The 19,371-nt window shown below is 39.0% G+C and overlaps 1 protein-coding gene across 5 annotated transcripts in view; it reads right to left on the minus strand.

Annotated features, from left to right (window-relative positions):
* TSPAN5 (tetraspanin 5) overlaps positions 1–19,371 on the minus strand; it is an 85,260-nt gene that overhangs the window by 2,123 nt on the left and 63,766 nt on the right. For 2 of the 5 annotated variants that reach the window (XM_053976450.1, XM_053976448.1), the window contains 6 exons: positions 13,213–13,359; positions 11,233–11,403; positions 9,284–9,409; positions 6,189–6,236; positions 5,942–6,058; positions 176–5,390 (listed from right to left, as the gene is read on the minus strand). In XM_053976450.1, coding sequence (XP_053832425.1) covers positions 5,325–5,390; positions 5,942–6,058; positions 6,189–6,236; positions 9,284–9,409; positions 11,233–11,403; positions 13,213–13,359 — 675 coding nt within the window. In that variant the 3' untranslated portion in view covers positions 176–5,324. Of the gene's footprint in view, positions 1–175; positions 5,391–5,941; positions 6,059–6,188; positions 6,237–9,283; positions 9,410–11,232; positions 11,404–13,212; positions 13,360–19,371 lie in introns of those variants that run through there. The other 3 variants (XR_008436905.1, XM_053976449.1, XM_053976451.1) reach the window with 3 other exon arrangements.

A 19,371-nucleotide genomic window follows, 5' to 3' on the forward strand; every position in this document is an offset into this window, starting at 1 on the left:
TGTTTTGTGATTTAATCAGAACACAGTATTCTACAACACATATGACAGATGGGGATTTATTTCCCCTGTTAGTTTGGAAGAAAGAAGGTAGTGATCTTTTCCTGGAGGAACTTTCCATGAATGTCTCTATTGTTTATATTATGTGCTACATAAGAGTGCATACACGTTCACAACATCATATTTCACACAATTTTATTTATAAAATTGTAATTATCTAACAAATTGCATATAAAATGATTTACTTCAAGTAAATACAGAATACTGCACGACTATTAAAACTATTGTATTGTCCATCATAAGTGTATTAAAACATTCCTAAAAAAATGCCTCTATTAAAAAACAAAAACCCAAGAACACAAGTAGCATGACCAAGACCATTTTCAATAGCTTAAAATGAATTACCAGGAAGTTGCATTAACTTCCTAAGTAGACTCCAGTTACATCCATTGAGATCAGCATGTGATACAATACCACAGTCTAATGCTAAAGATGACAAGTAATACATTATGCACCTGATCTATGCTTTTTTCCTAACTGAAGGGAACCAGTCTGAAATCAGAAAACTAAAGCTCAAGTCAAACTCTACTGGGCATGCAGTTCTGTTATAGCAATACTTTCAATCGGTAAGTGTAGTTGGCTTTTACAATCAATTTTACAACTGATAAAAAAGGAACACGAGAATACATTCGTATAAAAAGGAATGATACACGAAGGGTAAATATTGACACCTTGCTGTACACCTTCAGATGAACAAGAGAGAAAGATTCAGATGGAACTAATCTGGAATATATGTATCAGAAATGGATCTGAGTCACAAACCCACATCACAATCCTCCCAGAGCTCTAGGTCCATCTCTACTATGTACACAGCGTGAACATGAACACACATACAGATGGAGCTTTTTATTAACACACTTATATTGCCAAAACACAAAAGACAGCTAGCAGTGCGGCCTTGTGCACGCTAGTAGTACTTCTTCGTATACTGCATGTTAAGGGAGACAGATGTTTTATTTCTTTTTCTCAAGGGGCAAAATTTGGTAGCGAATGGATCAGGGTAGTAATATTTCATTTGTTTTAGACAGTTTCATCATTTGTTATGGGTATTTGGAAAAGATTCAGAGAAAAAACAAAAATGGGAGGAACTGGAACATTCATCAGTGCTTGACGCCTTTTGAGGTCTAATCTCCTTCCCAGCTATTTGCAGAACTGCTATTTCAATGCACCCAAAAGACATACACAGCAAGAAGGGAAACAGAATCAAAAATTCAGACAATAGTTTCTCTCATAACCAACCATATTAACCAAGACTAATTTTAACAAGGGCATCTCTAAAGTAGTAAAAACACAGATTGACGTCCAGGACAGTTCTTATAGCACCATGTTTAGTCCTGCCACAAGTGATGGCAACCTCCCATAACTTGTAGGAGGTGCTGCCACCAACTCTCCACTTTACAGTCGAATGCTGTTCTAATGCCAAGCAGCAAAGGTGAAAGCAAAGGGAGGCCCTGCCACTAACCAGGGCCCGAAGGGCTGGCCAGGGCTTCACCTTCCTCAGGGGCAGCCACCCCACCCACTGGGCAGACACTGAGCACGGGCAGCTGAGGCGCTCCTGCTGCTCCATCAGGGCAAGGGACAGCCCAGACAAACACTCGGGACTCTCCTGATGGACACCTTTCCTCTCCATTATAAACACTTTCAGGGTGAAAAGCAGTGATGTGCAAGAATCATTTAATCTGCATGCTACTATTTACATTTCAAACACTATTTACACACCAGAACTACAATGAGCATCTCTCTCAAAGGGGAGAGAAGAAGGCTTTCGGGACAGAGTACACTTGAGCAAGCACCCCGACGACTTCAAACTCTAAGGGGTACAATCAAAATTATGCATTTTAAGCAAAGAGATCCTACTGCTACCAAAATAGACACAAAGATGAATCAAACATTTGTCCATTAGGCTATTAATCAAAAAAAAAAAAAAAAACCCAAACAACAGAAAGGCCTGTGAATACAAAGGGTATTTAGAAAGCAGAGGAGCAAGGACTGTGATGCCCTCTGGCAGGGCTCAATGGGATATATGGAAATAGCTTTAAAGCCAGTGCTGCTGCTGAGCTACCAGAGTCCTCGTTAGCAATGCCACTACTCCACTGGAATCACCCAGCAAACAGAGCTGTTTCCCACTCCATAAACCTGACAACAAATCTCTGAAAAACTACTGCACATTAAAGATAATTAGATTGATCTCTGAACTCATATGTACCCCACCACCACACCAGGCAGGCTAGAAATTGCCATGGAGTCCTAGTGGCTACCACATCTTATTGCTTTAGACACTGAGCTCACATAGCCAGCAGTTGTGCTTTAGTTGCAGTTCACGTGAACTTTTCAAAGTTTCCTGGAAAAAAGTTTGCTTGTATTTGGTGGGCTCTGACAATAGTACATTGATTTCCAAGGCCTCCCACAAGCTTTCCAAACTGGACACCTAAGCTGCTGAGTAGCTGTTGATGGGACATTTCTAGGACATCCTACCTCGTCTGTAGACAAAAATATGTGGGATTTAAATGTGTAACAGACAGCTAATCTTAAACATTCAGTGCATCAAACAATGTAAAAATGAGTAAATTAGTATCTCTTGGGAATGAGGGAGCAAGAAGGATCAACATCCACAGCAAAAGACAAGCTCTAGAAAAGTAAGTTATCTAGTGGTTTTTTTAAGAACAGTCAGTCATTCTGGGATTCAGCAGAAGTGTTGCACATTTGTGTGTAGACGTGCAAGTTGTGAGAACAAGAATTGCTCGGCTTGGAGCATTTACCCTCCTATCAGTCTGATACTGCCAACTGCACAGCCAGCAGACTGGAACTCGGAGAACAGCATGACAAGACAGAAGGCCAATACAGTACAACTGCAGAGATTCAAGTAGAAAAATGAAGTTATCTTCAGAAACTCAGAGCAGCAACAGCAGTATTCAAGATCAGTGGCAACAAGGAATGTTTCTGTAATTAGGCTTTTTGTTTTCCCTCCAAACCAAAGCCCAGGATCACAATCAAGGCTCTTTGGTAGAGGGGTTATTTCCTCAACCCCACTTCCCTGATTCCTCCCTGCACCATTTTGTCTCAGTGCAACAACACTGGTGCTGATGATCTGTCTGTCCTATCCGGCAAAATGGTATGTCCCTCTGGGGGAAAACAACCAGTAACTCCTCAAGTCGAGGAGTGGCTAAGAAAAACATAACGCTGTGCTGAGGTGGAACCAACTTTATTAAGGACAATGAATTATAATTGCTTTGAAAGGCTTTAAAAATATTCTGAGTCAGGGCTAGCCTTTAACAGCAGATACCAAGGGATATGGAGGCTGCCTGATTCAGAGCCAGTCAGTGGGAGTTAACCAGAAGAGGATGAGGTAATACTCAAAGATGGGAGGACAATGGGTCTGTCTGAGGCATCTGTGAAGCACCAGCGTGCCCATCACTAGCCTTCAGGGGGGAAAAAAACCACAGCCAACTAAAGCACATAAAAGCAAAATGTGCAAGGGTATGTATATTCATTTGTTTAAGTGTCACAGGACCAAAAAGGGCCTTATCAAGTCACCAGATCAGCCTTCTATCTATCCCCCAGAACAGGGAAGCTCTGAAAGCAATGTGTTCCTCTCTTCTACTCCATATACCTCCTGGTTTAGGAAACTCAACTCAGAAAGATGTTACATTCTTACAAGGAGGTGCTACACACCCTTTGCCACTGTCTGACCAAAGCACGACCACAGCTTTCAGGACTGGTATGGAGATACTGAGAAGGGTCATAAAACACACTAAATTTATACAAAGTGCAATAAACTATCCAAAGCCATGGTCAGATCTTAAAGTTCACTATTATTAGTGAAGAAGAACAAATCAAAAGCACTAAGCTGGATGGAGCCTGATTTAAGTCTTCTCCACTATTTGTGCTTTTCCCCACATTCTGCTTTCTTGTGTCCAATTCAAAAGGGTCTGTCTTAGCTGATCCTAATAAATGCTTCTATTTTAAGACTTTTATTCTGTTGCTTCAAGAAAGCTCTTTGTTGCCTTTAGAGCAAGAAAAGGAGATGCATCTCCATAGCATGGATTTTTTTCACTGGAGGTAAGCATTTACTCTGAAAAAACTGTTCTCTCCAACTTCCAAGACAATGGGAAATGATCTTTCCATAATCACATGCATTTATCAATAAATAAGTTTGAATTAGGCTGTATAAAAACATATGCACATATTTAAAGCACTGGAGTGTCACAGATTCTTATTCCACAGCTCATGCATGTAAAAAGAATTAAAGAAAAGAAAAAGAAAAAAAGAAAGACCAGAGCCCCAACTAGGAACAGACCAGAGAAACAAGCTTTGCATAAGTATGTCAAAGCATTAGTATCAGTGGGATCCCTAAATACATTAGGTTACACTAAATTTCAGAGAAACAAAAGATTTTGCCGTATCAGATACATAAGTTTTGATTTCTTTTAAGTTAATATATAATTCATTCTTTGAATATTATTCTTCACTTGGACCCAATATCCACACTGCTTTCATACATTTATACAGTTATATCCCATCCTTGCCTTAAGAGACTGATATCCAAAGGTATGGCAGCAACCCTTGTTCGTCAAATATAAAACTCCTTTCCCTTCATACAAGAGTGGAGAAGGAAGAAAGATCTTGACAAAATTAAGTAATTCTCCCTTCTGCTGATTCCAACCTCAAAGTACTACAGGGAGATAGTTGGAAGCTTGCATAAAAATAATTTCCCTTGTTTTAAAAACAATTTCTTTTACTGTACAATAGATGCATAGAAAGTTGCTTCCTGCTTCATGGGTTTAGGCCTGTAGTTATGTTTAGCTGTGAAAACAAGAAGATTGTTCCTTTACAGAGTGGTGAGGAGATAGACCATCTCAGGAATATTTGGCAGCTATCAAAGAGCTCATGACATGAAGAATAAACAGCATATCCACAGACTACAACAATGCAACTCTGTCTCACTGAATACACCAATTTAAAAAAGTGTCCACTTGTTACTCAAAATCAAGAATACAGTAGAGATTCACGGCTCAACAGCTTTCAAAGTGTTGGTTTAAAAGAAAAAAAATTGTCAGTGAGCAGCAGATTTTCAATAGCCCACTCTTCTCTCCCCCACCCCAAAGAAACACAAGTTCACTGCAATATCAGGAACTTAAACTTGAGACTACTTGGGAGAGAAGGCTTCCCTGTCACCCATGTCCATACAGCTTGGTGTCGGAGTGACACACTGGAGGTTTCAGAGGGTTTCGGTTGTCCAGTGTCTTGTTGTGGTTACTTCAGCAGTTTTACCAGCTGGCTCTGACAGCCTCAATGTCGCTAACCAAATTCTGGGCTAAGCATATCCCAAATATCTGGAAGAGACAACAGTTTATTCACTTGGAGCATTAGGTAACTTTTCACACAGGCAAACTCCTTAAGTTATACAGAACTTAGATAAGAAAGAAACAACTGAGGTAGAAATTAAATTAACAGTAAGTGTTGGAAGAAGAAAGAATATTGCAGAACTCCTGTAACCCAAATATTTTTATGGTGGCACTGGTTTCTAGTAGATTAACAGTTCTAGTCTTCTTTCAAAGCAACCCTAAAGGCTCTCTACTGCTCATTTAAGCACCACTGGAAACAGTAGGTCTGTACAGACTTGAAGGTCTCTACATAACGTTTATCTAACAGTGTTAGTTTCAACCTGCTGAGAGTTGAAAAGAAAAAAAAATGTATCCCTATAGATAAAAATTAAATATTCCTTAACACAAAGCAAGCCTCATACGTTTAGTTCCCACTGCTAAAATCCACAAACAGGCAATTGGCACTGCATTTCCCATTCTCATATACAGTTTCCCCTCTCATATATTCACTTTATCTATTATTCCTCCATGCAACTCATTCCAGGGAACATGATGTTTACCTGCAGTAATGCTATCCCAATGAATATACCAGCAACTATGGTAAGGTTGTCCTGCAACCATTTCTCAAACTGAGGGACACAGCCTTTAGTGTAGATAACAATCTGCTGATCAACTTCCTGCCAAGGAGAAGAGGGAAGAAAACAGAGATAATTACATTCAACTACACCATCAGCAGAACAATCTCCTCTTGCAATAGGGATTCAGATCCTTAACATACCACATTAAGAAGGAAAAAAAAAAGCTTACTGGTTTTTGCCTTGCATCGTAGCCACACTGAGTATTAATAACATCTTCCTAGAGGAGAGAGAGAGAGAGAGAGAAAGAAAGAGAGAGAGAAGAGAGGCAATCAGTAAAATGTCTCCCAAACACCTTCTCCCGATTCCCTGGAGTAAGTCCTGTATGTAATAAGACAAATCACCCAAACATTGGTTAGCATATTGCTTTAATAAAAACCTTCCTCCTTCACTCTGCACTATTAATTATTTGCAGCAAACAAGAGCATGCAGTAAAAAAAAAAATTATCTCTCAAGTCAGCAAGCTGGGAAAACCAGCCCTCCACCTGGGTGAACTCCATGTTCCAGATACAAGCATTTAGTAAAGTAAAAGGACTAGGGAACATCTATGGTAAGTGAAAGAACCTTCTGCTGAAAAGGTTCTGTCTGTACTAAAAAATATGCCAAGAGTATTGTTGTCATTTTCAGGGTTCAAGAATGTGCAGAATGAAGAGGTGACATGGGGCAGTTCTGTTGCAAAAGCTGCAAGTTCTTTCTGAAAATGTCTCTAGAAATATGTACAGTTCCTTACCAAAATCCTGAAAGAAAAAGTAACAGATGGAGTAATGTGTTCTTACTGCCTGTTCTTTCTTAGAGGAGCTTGATACCAATGGGAAAGGAGGGGTTTTTCCTACTCCCTTTCCTTTAGTACTCCCAAAGCTCAGGTAATAAAATAGGCTCTGGCAGACTTTCCCTAGTGAACAAGTGCTTTCCATTGGCAGCTGAAGCTGTATTTTTATTTTGTATAAACTTACTTCATGGTAATAAAATGAAACATGAAACTTTTGGCATCAGCCACAATGGCAGCAAAATATTAAGTTACTGACCATATAATGACAGTGAGTAGAAGGAGGAGTACTCAATAAAGTGAGAAAATCAGCCAATCTTAGCTAGGTGTACCAACCACCACAATTTAATCAAATTGTGGGAAGTGAGAAAGACAAGCAGTGTCTTTGGATCAATTTTAAAAAGCAGCCATATGGAAAAAAGTATCTCCTATCAGCATGGAAAGCTCCTCTGTTTCCTCACTTTGCAGGATGTCCAACAGGTCGCATTCTGTCAGCTGCCAAAACTGGATTCCTTTAATGGACCTTCAAAATTCAAGCAACTCCTAATGAGATGAATGCTTCTCTTCTGGGACCTACATGCCACAGACTACAAGGATGCAAAAGCACCTAAGATTCTGACAGAGGGATTTTATGTTTCCTTCCTTGTACTAAATGCCTACTTGCTTCATGACTAATGTCTTCTGCCTTTAACCTTGGAATTTGTTAACCAAAAAATGAAAAATGCAATGGAAATAAGTAAGTTTTCTAGACTTGCCTGTGCAAGCATTTGGAACACTTCAACCTCCTTAACAACATCAAAATGAACTATGGTAGTCAAAATTTGTTTCAAGAAACTTATTTTAGCCTGCCTTAAACTTACCACTTTCTGATTCAAGCTAGACTAAAAACAGTAAGTCATCCATGTAACTGTCTGCATCAGTCCAACACTGAAACCTAATTCTAAAAGGGACAAATTTGCTTTCCCAAAGAATAAACCTGTGTTTATCACTGCAACTGAACCAATCACAGCTTGGTTACAATTATTTTACCTGTATGCATAACTTCTAATGTTTTCTGGTTTTAAAGGCCATTAAGTTGTTTCCTTACAGTGAATGAGATTTGTCTTTAAATTTCTGGTTGCTGCATTACACCCTAATGAACTGCATAGCCATTTACACAACTGAAAGAGAGAACTTTAGGATGGATTATATATTTATAGGATTACCTTGTACTGCTGTCACTGGTTTGGTTTTATAACAACTATATTTTTAAAACTGGGTTGTGATGACCTCTGTGTGGGTGGGTGGGCAGATAGGCAAACAGCAGAGGGAATCCTAAGCATAAGGTATTGTTTGAGCCCAACCTACATTTTGTTTTAATATCCCATTAGAATATTTTCAGCTATGTATGTGAGAAAAATTCAAACTACTGTGAAGTCACGTTCACTGCAGAGGAACCAGAACCATCTTGCGCAAGTGGCAGTGCCTTATCAGGAGAGGGGGAGAGCAGCAGCAACTGGATGCCTGGAGCAGCGAATGCACTGCATTATTAGCAAGGCAGGAAGCACCTGAGGTGCCTTTTGGCGACTTGCCTAACTTCAGTCTGTGCTAGACTAATACATTCAAGGAACTGTAAGTCATTCCAGGTGAAGACAAAGCCACAGCTGAATTGCTAGATAACAAAAGTACTCAAAGCCAGATTATTTCAAGCTATATAAAGTCAAATTTATCCAGTGCTAGGCACGTAACAGTTTCCATGCACACACCCATCCCTGCTCCAAGCCCTTCCCTGTTAGTGAACTGATTCCCTACACTTTACTCTTCTTTATCATATTCATATTAGCAATGCATGACTCCAACATGCATTGATGTTCCAGAACTATAAATATTTTAAAAGACAAGAAAATTTACCTAAAAGCTGCTCCTACAAACAATTTTTGACCTTTCAAGTCTGATTTCAGGTGACTGTAGGACAGGTAGTAATTTTAAAGGTTAAAAAAGAGTATGTAAAGATACCCATACCCAACTGAAGATTCTAATGCAAGCAAGTCAGTTCCACAGGGCACAGACTGTCATTCATTACCATACCTGGCACAAACTGGGTCAAACTGGCTTCAGCCATGATCCTGCATTAAATAATGAATAATACCTCCTTTAAAGTGTCTGATCATAAAGGTTCCTGTTCTGATGAATTGCAATTGAAAGCTCACATCCTTCAACTCATTAAGTGCTTCTCCTTTTTATACTTGCTAAAATTAATATGTATGCTCAGCCAAGCTCATGGTTCTCTCCTTCTAATAAAAGCCACAAACAATGAAGACTTAAGTTATCTTATGAGTTTTGCTGACCACAGAAAAGTTAGTGATTAAGCTGAGCTGCAAAAGCAAAAAAAAAAAAAAAATATACAGGTTGGTGAGAAGTTAATAATTAGGCTAAATTTCCAGAAATAAAAAAGGAAAATCTTGAAGCGTTATTTACGACTGGAACAACACACCCATCCTACCCTCTAGACAGTCACTTACAGCAGGGTCTTTAGTACAGCAAGAGAATGGCACACCACAGCGCTCTCGGCTCGCGTTGGAATCTGTACAATTGAAGTAAATATTAAGGTTCCAGTCATCGGCTCCAAAAGCCCCACAGCACTGCCACTAGAACAAAAAAAAGAACAGCTTAAATTTCAGAATGAAAATCTCAGCATTAGTAACATGCATCGCTGCTGCCAGTTTCCCTCTAGCTTTCAAAACAAAATCTGAGACTCCCACTGCTTTTATTGAAACTGTCTTTTTTTGTTTGGTTGGGGATTTTTGTAATTTTTTTTAAATACCATTCCAAATGGGTAAGTTGTTCCAAAGTTATCATGTGATTAAAGTTACGTTCATACCCAGCTATGCTGCTCTCTGGAGAGACACCCATGGGTGATCTGGTAAGCCTACACAATACCACAGAGTTGCACAGGCCTACAAGCTCAGGCCCAAGGGACGGTAGAGCCAAGAGTACAATATTCTGTCCAGTCTAATGAGCCCTGGATTTTCAAAAAAACAAGCTCCAAGGGCTACACTGGCATAGCTACTCCTTTTGCCAGTTTGGGGGAACTTTGCCTGGCTGTACAACAGGCACATTGTTCCCTGAGCATCCCACATTGAACAATGAAGACCTTTAGTGAATCCTTCAAAATTGTAAATCTGCTAAAGGCAGGCTGAGTCTGGAAAAACATGTTGAACACACAGGGAATTGATGTGTTTTGCTGAACATACAAAGAATGGATTGGAGACCAGTGAAACACTGATGGCTTACAGCATTTAAGGAGCTAGACCAATGAACTCATCTATGTCAACTTAAAAAACCCAACATTTTTAAAAGCATTGGAATAGCCATTCTCTCCTTCTAGATGTAGCAGTTCTCTTCGCAATACCTGACATGTTGTCTTTATGCACTATCTCTGCTGGTTGAAAAAGTAACTCATTCTCACAACTCGTGCTGCCCCTAGCTGAGTGCTAATCCAGTTAGGAGAGAAAGCCTTAGGAAGTCACTGCAAATTTGGACTGTAGCCTTTGGCTGCATACAAGTGGACCACTACTTTCAGTTTGTAGTGACCTCTGACCTCCTTGCAAAAGATTCAAAACAGTGCAAGTATCCACATCCTCTTACTTACCATTTTTCCCCCAGGCACAGAGAAACAAATCAAGCATTGAGACTATTTTAATTGCAGAATGTAAAAAATTGGTAAACATTAATTCAACCAACAGTCAGTCATATTAGCCACACAGTGCCAGATTCAAAGAGGACTTCATCAACACTGGCCAGAACTGAGTACTGGGGAGGGAAGGTACTGGCAGATCTTGTGTGCAAAAGTCAGTCCAAGACTTCTTTACACACACTGATAAATTACAGAGCTTAACCTGCACAAACAGGTGCACCACTGGTTTCACCCTTCCCTCCCAAGTGCAGATGTGGCATCACTTAGAGGTGTCTTACAAGAACTCTACAAGTGGCCCATTTCATTAGGCTTATTCCATTAAGTCTAATTCAGAAGAAATAAAATTGTAGTTTTACTTGGACCAACTAAATACCTCTGCCACTCTGCAATGTGGTGTAGTACTTCTAATGTTGCTAAAACTACACCAACATTCATCTTAGGACCAAATGAAGCTTAGAAAATGAGTAATTTCTTAAACAGATGAGATAACTTCTACAATAAAGTATTTAAACTTTGACACATTATCTCTAAGTCTTCAAGAAAAACCACCCCAACTCTCCATCTTGTTTTATGCAGTCATACATCAATAAAGCCATTTTACATAAGTGCTGTATGTTTGCAGTTCTGTAAAAACAAATATAAATATATTCAAAGGCATTATATGCTAGAATATTTCTGTTGCTTCTTGAAGAAACAGAACAGATGGAAAGTAAAAAATAAGAGCAGGTATTTCTTAAAAGTAAGCTTTACAAAAAAATAAACAGTCCAACTTACATATTCCTGTGTGAAGTCTATGAGGTTTTGTAAATCAATGTCATCTCTGTATGCTCTGATGTTGTTGTTTATAAAGAAATACAGCTGGTCCTTTATCCAGTCTTTGAAAACAAATGCTAGAACACCAGCAGTGAGCTCCAAGAAGAAAATAATTCCAAGAAATACAGAGAACTGTGAAGAAAATAAAAAAGGCTAAAATTATTTTCCTTTATGACCAAAACTCTTCCAAAGCTCACAGTTATATCCAGGGATAAGGCTTTATCTGTTTCAGTGCAAGTTCAAGCCATTTTGGCACATAGGAAATTTTAAATTAAAACCACATCATTCTTATTGGAGGTGTAGCACAGAAATCTTAATTCTATTCTAACAAACAACAAAATGGCCAAACCTTGGACATTTCACTGAGATTTTCAAAGACAGCCAAGAGAATTCACTGTAAATTTCAAGACACAGCTAGTCATCACCACATGTAGGGCCCTTGAAAACCGGTCTTAAATTTCAACATAGGCACTTACATTTCAGAAGGCATAAACAGCCAATGTAAAATGTGCCAGTAAAATGCTTTCTACATGACTTTGCTTTAGATCATCTCACTGGCAAAGCTTTGCCTAAGCAGACAAAGAAGAAATTGGTAACAGCAGAAATTAATTAATGACTATGTTGGAGTGGAATGCCTATGAAATTACTCACATCCACGTTAAAACTAAATGAGACTGCTATGATTAATTCAAATGCAATGGATGCCAAAGGCATTACTAATGATCTGCCACTTTCCCTAAGCATTTCCACTGAGTCTACACTGTTTTAAACCACACAGGGGTCCTAGTATACTGGAAGTCCATCCCATTTGCAACTGTGCCTTTGAGTTTCATTTTAATATGCTCTCTGTGTGTGTTCAGATACATTTTTAATTTCTCCTGCAGCTGCTGTATGGAAAGCTATTTCTAGTACAGCAGATGGGTTCATTTTAGGCAAGCTAAGAGAAGCAAGGAAGAAGAAAAAATTCTTACAAGCTGCTTTATAAATGCCTCGAGAACTGTGACTCTCAACTGCCTCCTCCCCTTATACAACATGTCTGTGGGAGCCAAGTGTGTCACTTGGAGGTAGTTATTTCACTGGTTGCTTTTTCATGTATATATTAACACTTAATGGTTATGAAGACACAACTGTGTTCACAGACAGTGCCCACCTCTGGAAATGGGAATGGTGGAGCAAAGAATCTTCTTTGCTATAAATCTTCCATTTATCTAAAAGTGACCATGAGACTGCTCTCTTCATTTTCAAAAGTCACAGGAGGAAGTCTTTAAAAATACAGAACCCAGCTACTTAGTTGAAGAAGTTCTGCATACTGAGGTACATTTGTATACTAGCAACTCCTTCCCTAACCAACAATCCAGCCCAGAGTTCAAGAAAACTTCCATTTTCTTTCTGCATCCTGGACACATTCTCCTCCCCTTCACTTTCCCAGGCCCCAGCACTGAAAGCAATGAAGCCTTTTCCAATTAGCTGAATGGCAGGGACTGAGGGTATCAGACAGACTGAGGATATTGTAACAGTCCTATCTCCTCTGTACCATGAGGGGCCCTTGCACAGCACAAGTCACATGGGTCACATTCACTGCTGCATCTACATCCCTCATATTTCATAGGCATCTTCTTATGGACTCCAAATTCAACACAGATTCTCACAAGAAATTTCTCTCTTTTTGTGACAGGGAAGCAAAATGTTAGGCTATATCCACATGAAAAGCAGTACTTCCATGTTATGGTATTTACCATCAATAGTTTTGAGCTTTAAGAATACACAACCAGTGAGTACCACAGACTGAAGAGCTGTAATGTGTTAAAAGCTAAGTGCTTTCCTGGTACTGTGACGCCTTCCTCACCAAAATACATTTTAAAAGCTTAACACAGTTAAAGAGAACAGACAACATGGCACACTACATAAATGAGGAATGTCACAGTTGCAAAAGCTACTTACAAATTTGAGAAGAAAAGTGTTTTCTCGTAAAGCTCCAATGCATCCTGCAAATCCCAAAATGAACATAACTCCTCCTACCACTAGGAAGAGCCAAACAGGATCAAAGCCTCCCAGGTCAGTGATGGAGGAGATATTGGACAGCACTCCCTGAGAAAGAGACAATGCCAAGGGATAAAAAGTATGTTCAGGTTTCTGTTGTACAAATTCTGCCTGCATTTTTCTTCTTAAAAAGGAAGAAGACTACAGCAAAATAAATGTTCTGCAGTACAGCAAGAAAACACAATTAAGAAAATCTTTGTATCCCAAAAGAGATCAAAAGTGCAATGTTGCTGAATCAACATGTGAGTGAGTAACAAAATTGTAAAAAAAAAAAGTAAACAAATTCTTGAAGAATTCTCTGTGAGAAAACCACAGGGCATTTTCTGCTTATGTAGCTATTAAGAAGCAGTGTGCCAGAAACTCAGAACAGATATTTGAACAAAACTTATCTCACTCTTATTACCCTGAGACACATTTTATATACATATACATCATCTATGTAAACACACAGTTACATGTTCTATGGAAAAAATGTTAAAAGCAACAAAACCACCTTGAATTTAGCATTTATTCTCAGTATTTACAGCAATAGTCAGAAATTAGAAGTGAGCTCCTAGATTGCAGTATCTTGCAACAAAAGTTTTTCAACAAATTTTGACAAACTGCATAATCTGGCCAATTCAACTTCAGGTACCTACAGTACTAAAACCTCATTCTAGAAATGAAGTATGGCTACTGACTAATTAGTTAGCAAGAAGAATTTGAAAATATGAAAGTCTCTTAGTAGGATGAAAGACAATTTAAGAACTTGTCTTGGGACATGGTTTACACTAACTTAGAATAGACCTATCATATGTTACACCACATATGCTGTGTTTTAGATATGACAGTCAGCACAGTCTGCTTGTAATGCCATTTCTGCCTTGGAAGCAAAGCTTGGGTTGCGACACCAGTAATCCTGAGGAACTATTTTAATTTTTTGAACACATTTGAGGCAGAGTTTGGCTGATGTTGAACAGATGGGTCATATCAAGAAGCAAGTACAAAGTTTACCCAATTCCAGTGTGTTTGCATAGAAACAATTACAGTTTCCTAAGGCTTTTCAGCAGAAAAAAAAAAGCTGAGTTTCGCTATTTCTTCATTCCCCTCCCCAGTGCTGTAGGTCAATGCAAAGCACACTGCTGTGTTTCCTCAAAGAACCCTGAACTCAGGCAGAGTGCTTTGGACTACTGCTTCCTCTAACTCCTGCACTATGCTGTGGCTTGAGAAGCAGCAACAGAGATCTCTACATCTTCAGCTCCTCATTTGCAAAACTCCACAGTTCATCGTTTTTCTTATTCCTGTTCATATCCCTTTGTTTCTTTGAAATAGTCCCGAAACAGCAAGAGGATGTTACCATAACCTCATTTCCAGAATTTAAAGTAAGTTTATGATGACTGTTCATAACCGTGGCTTTAGACCTGTGATTATATATGTATATACACACACACATACCCATTTTGGATCATGCAAAACATATCAATTGTCACATAACCAATATCTCTAACACATTACTTCATGTAGTCTGCAACCACTTCAGAGAGTTTCCTAAGCAAAACTTGAGCAAGCAGTAAATATAGACAGTACTCAAAGCTTTTAATTCTGCAGAAAAGGACAGAGAAAATAAAATATACATGTGAATTTCACCAATGCACACATCAAGGAGTGATTTCTTAGAAAAGAAAACCCAAAGAAAAATCTGACTACAACCCAATTCTAAAATACAAACAATAATCCAACAGCATGAATTGCATTCGCTAAGTATATTATTTTCCCTCCTACTAGAGAAGGTTATTGCCTGAGAGGGATGGAAAAAAAAAATTACATTCATCACTTTCCTCCTACATCACATACAGTACTAGCCTTACTGACATTCATTAAAAAAGCAAAAAGAGATGTAAGGAACAAAGTAACACAACTTGGAGCCAGCTATCAAAGCGGAGCAGTTGGCCTGTCCCTTCTTCTGGTACCATCTCAGTAAAGACATGATACACACCAAGATGAAATGAACACCTACCTATCATTAACACTTACATCAACTGGTGCAAAAGTTTTTCCACTACTTTTGTTTCATTACATTTGTTACAGAAAAGAAATCCAAGCCACTTTTCTGGCTAAGAATAACAAGTAATATAAACACAATAATCTAACAACACAAAACCTTTGAAAAAATCAAGGCCTTGGCCTTACACAAAAAGATGAAGATTTAAGTCTCTCTTCATAAGACACTGTGTCTTTCCTTAAAAACAAAGCAAACAAAATCAAATAAATCAACAAAAAAACTCAAAGCAAATTACTACACTAAATCAACTTTCCATATGAAAGTAGTAAAATTCAAACAAAAAGAAATCCAAGTAAAATTCAGCTCGCAATTGTGGACAATACTGTTAGAGAAGACAGTCATAATACAAAAGTGCTGGTAAGAAACATACCACTTTGTATTTTGTTACAGTCACATTAAATTCAATGGCCACAAAATTTATTGAGCCAGTTTTATACTGTTTTTCCACTCCTGCCCTTTTTCCCTTTACTTGATTTTCTAGAACTGCCAGGCTCTTAGCAGCCTGCAATGCCACATGTTGGCTGGTCATTCCTCAGGGTAGCTGTGTTCCAACAAAAACTGCATAGATCAACAGAGGCTTTATCTGCCATTGTTTGCTGTCCTTGGAAAGCACCTTTATGTGCATCTGTTGCTAGTCCACATATGGCATTCATAAGCCTAACTTGGATAAATCCCAAATAACACATCCTGACAATGCAAATCACGTACTGCTTAATTCTTGTTTTACTCCATATGCTCTCTGCATATAAACCTCAAGTTATCAGTATTCTGTAGAGACATCTTAGGATACACAATCTTCAGAGAGGTTTTGTCAATAGAACAATAGCTAGCAGTGGGAATGAGAAACACAGACAATGCTCTGTGATTACAGCTCAAGATACGCAGAAGTAGTCTAATAGAAGATTACTGCTTCCTCCTTAGAATACAGTTTTCCAGCCTTGTATTCTGGACACTTACAAATAAGCTCTCTGAAGATGCAGCAGTGCAATACCCTGAAGAAATGCATATTTTGCTTCAAGCAGCAGGGCAACAACTGGGGAATATCGCATTTTATATTGTTAAGAAGATCTAAATGTATAGTCCTCTAGGCACACACTCTTCCTATTGACTACAAGTTTCTATAATACCTACTACCACAATATCAAATTTTTTTTGGCTGCAACAGCTACTCCTGGGAAAAGTTTGACACAGATGTACAAACATCTGGTAGTAACCAATTCTGTCTTCAACCCATCTTTAGCCAAAAGCAGAAGGAAACATTTCCAGAGGTGCTTGATCAGTAATCTCATATTCTAACAGTGCACCCTCCACAGTGTGCTCTGAATCCTCAGGCTGAACAGTCAGTCATGGAATATATGGTGACTATCTACTTCTCTCATGCATCAATGCAAGACAAAACTAAGACTAAACAAACCACCTGTACATACTTTAAAGTAAAGCTTTCTACAAATGCAAGGCATTTTTCCTCAGCAACATTGCTGCAGTTGCCCACTACAACCATGACTGTTAAATTGTTGCGAGTACTCTGATACTTCAACATCTAAAAGGAGGAGCAATTTTTTCCTCAACATATATTCTGGTTTTGAAGTATGGTTATTTTTGAGGTACACGCACATCGCTTCCTCGGTAGTTTAGGCATGTGTGTAATCTGTATTGGCACAAAATGCTTTGTTTGTACAAAGCTACATACTCAAGTAATTTACTTCTCACTATGGTGTCAACCCAGGGCTCTGCTGTAGTCCCACAAGGGAGAGCCAGCAGGACATGTTCCCTGGGTGATCTCCAGTTCATCTGTTTGCTCTGTTCCTCCACCCTCCATAGCCTGTTGTACATTACAGTCCATGAGCTGCTATTTAATATTTTAATCCAATGCAAGCCACAATTTATTTGGTGTAGTGAAAAAACAAAAGCATCATCCATAAGTGAACTAAAATAAGCAACAGTAAAGTTGTGAAAAAAGTTCCTTTATTTATGAAATGTACTTCATTAGGATACAATGAAGTATCATTAGGATACAATGATGCATGGATGGAACAGGAAAGACTGATCCCACATTTCTACCCTATCCCAAATTCAGGAGAGTCAAATGAAATGGTTAGGACCTGGCTCTTTTCTTCAGCAGAAGGGTGCATTCCACCCACCAAGAAATGTGAGACAATCAAGCCAGGCAGAACAAAAACTCCCGCAGAACTGGAGTATTCGCCTCCTGGTATGTGAGCACAGGTAGGAAAAAAAGCCTGATAGGTCCTCTGTTGTCATGTTTTCCTCATGGCCAGAGCCCTCCACACTACAAGCATTTATCTCATTTATAGCTCAAGGGAGAACAAGGCAAAGGGAAAATGCTGGTCTTGAACACAGGAGCCCGTGAATGCCCCTCCTGATGTTATAGCTGCGCAATAGCTTGCCTTTATCCCATCAATAAAGAATAAGGAAGTAACAGTTACATACAAAAGCAATAAGGGTGCACACCTCACCCCTTCTCCATCTTGTACTCTTTAAGATCATGAGAACAGTTTTTACTAATTTCCAGAGACAGAGCCCTGACTCCAGCTCCTGCCTTTGGTGCGCATCTACATTAATATTTCAGGTCAGATCCAGCAGTCCTTTTGAAATGATCACACACAAGTTGTGCTTCAGCTCACACCTGGAACAATCTCAGAGCACACAGACTGGATTACTTATAAATGAGGATGTGGCCCTGGAACACCGCTCATGCTCTAAACACTAGCAAGCATTCAGTCCACAAGATCACACTAGAACTAGGTAGAAAAGAACTCAAACCTTTCAAAACATGCAGTGTGCAAGCTGGATCTTCAGCACCACTTCCTCTCCTGTTGGTCCCCCATTGCCTGCATTTAGCAGTAACAGTCCTCACAGGCTGAGCCCAAAGCCAGACACATCTTGGCTGCAGCAGTGACCCAGTGTTGTCACACCTACACAATCTGATGCATTCCTGGGTTCCTAAGGGAGTTAGTCATAAATGCACTAACCAACCAGTGACACTTCCAGATCATCTGCTGCTGTAACAGGCACAGTTGCAAACTGCAGGACAAGGAAGAATGGCTCCAACTGAAAGCACTCCAGGCAGCAGTAATTTTGAAAAGCTGATCCAGTAATGAAAATTCAAGGCATAATGAGTCAGAGACAACTTAAGAGAATCATCAGCCTAAGAGGTGATATAATGAGTGTATATGGAATTTGGCCCACAGGAAGCATGTAAAAGAAGGGAACTCAACACTACAGGAGGATGGGAGAAATCCACTATTTCTTATTTTCCATTTTCTCCAAGATGGAAAAAAAAAAAAAAAAAACCCAAAAAAACCTTCTCTGCTGCAATATCTCATTACTAGGAGGACAAAACAAAAACAAAACAAACAAAATCGAACAAACAACAAACAAACAAAAAAGCACCCCACACCATACATCCAAGAAATGCAGAAGATCAGAAAAAGATACATCAATACCAGATCTTCTGAAACATCCATTTTTGCAAACAGAGGTTTAGCCTTTTCACAGGCTTCTCTGCAGGACTTAGTATCACTGGCAGAAAGTAACATCTGGGGTTTGATGGTAAATAAAAGTATTTTCAAATGCATGATTTTAAAACAGAAAAATGCCTCTCCGCTTTGTTAGTCATAAACTCCATGCAGTGCCTCCATGCTGCGCATCTGAATGAACAAAGGGAACAGAACAATACTCATTGAAACATGCCAAATTAATTCTACTCCAGAATTTTGTCTCTGCAAGCAAGAAACTAGGTGGGGGATGTTTACAAATCTTATTTCTTTGATTTTTGTTGGTTTTGCATTTCCCACAGCAAACAGTAATAGCAGCAGAACTTTATTTTTCCAAGTGTCTAACAGAGGAGAAGAACTAGTCTAGCTTTCTTGTGCTGACAGAGTTCAAAAGGTGAATAACTAGCATAAATACATACAAGATACAGATTTTTAGACTTTTCAGGATTAATGACTACAAAGTGTTGGAACACTAGTAAATCATTTAAGAGCCTGTTTAGATTA

Source organism: Vidua macroura, chromosome 4 (assembly GCF_024509145.1).
Source record: "Vidua macroura isolate BioBank_ID:100142 chromosome 4, ASM2450914v1, whole genome shotgun sequence".
Taxonomy (NCBI): Eukaryota; Metazoa; Chordata; class Aves; order Passeriformes; family Viduidae; genus Vidua; species Vidua macroura.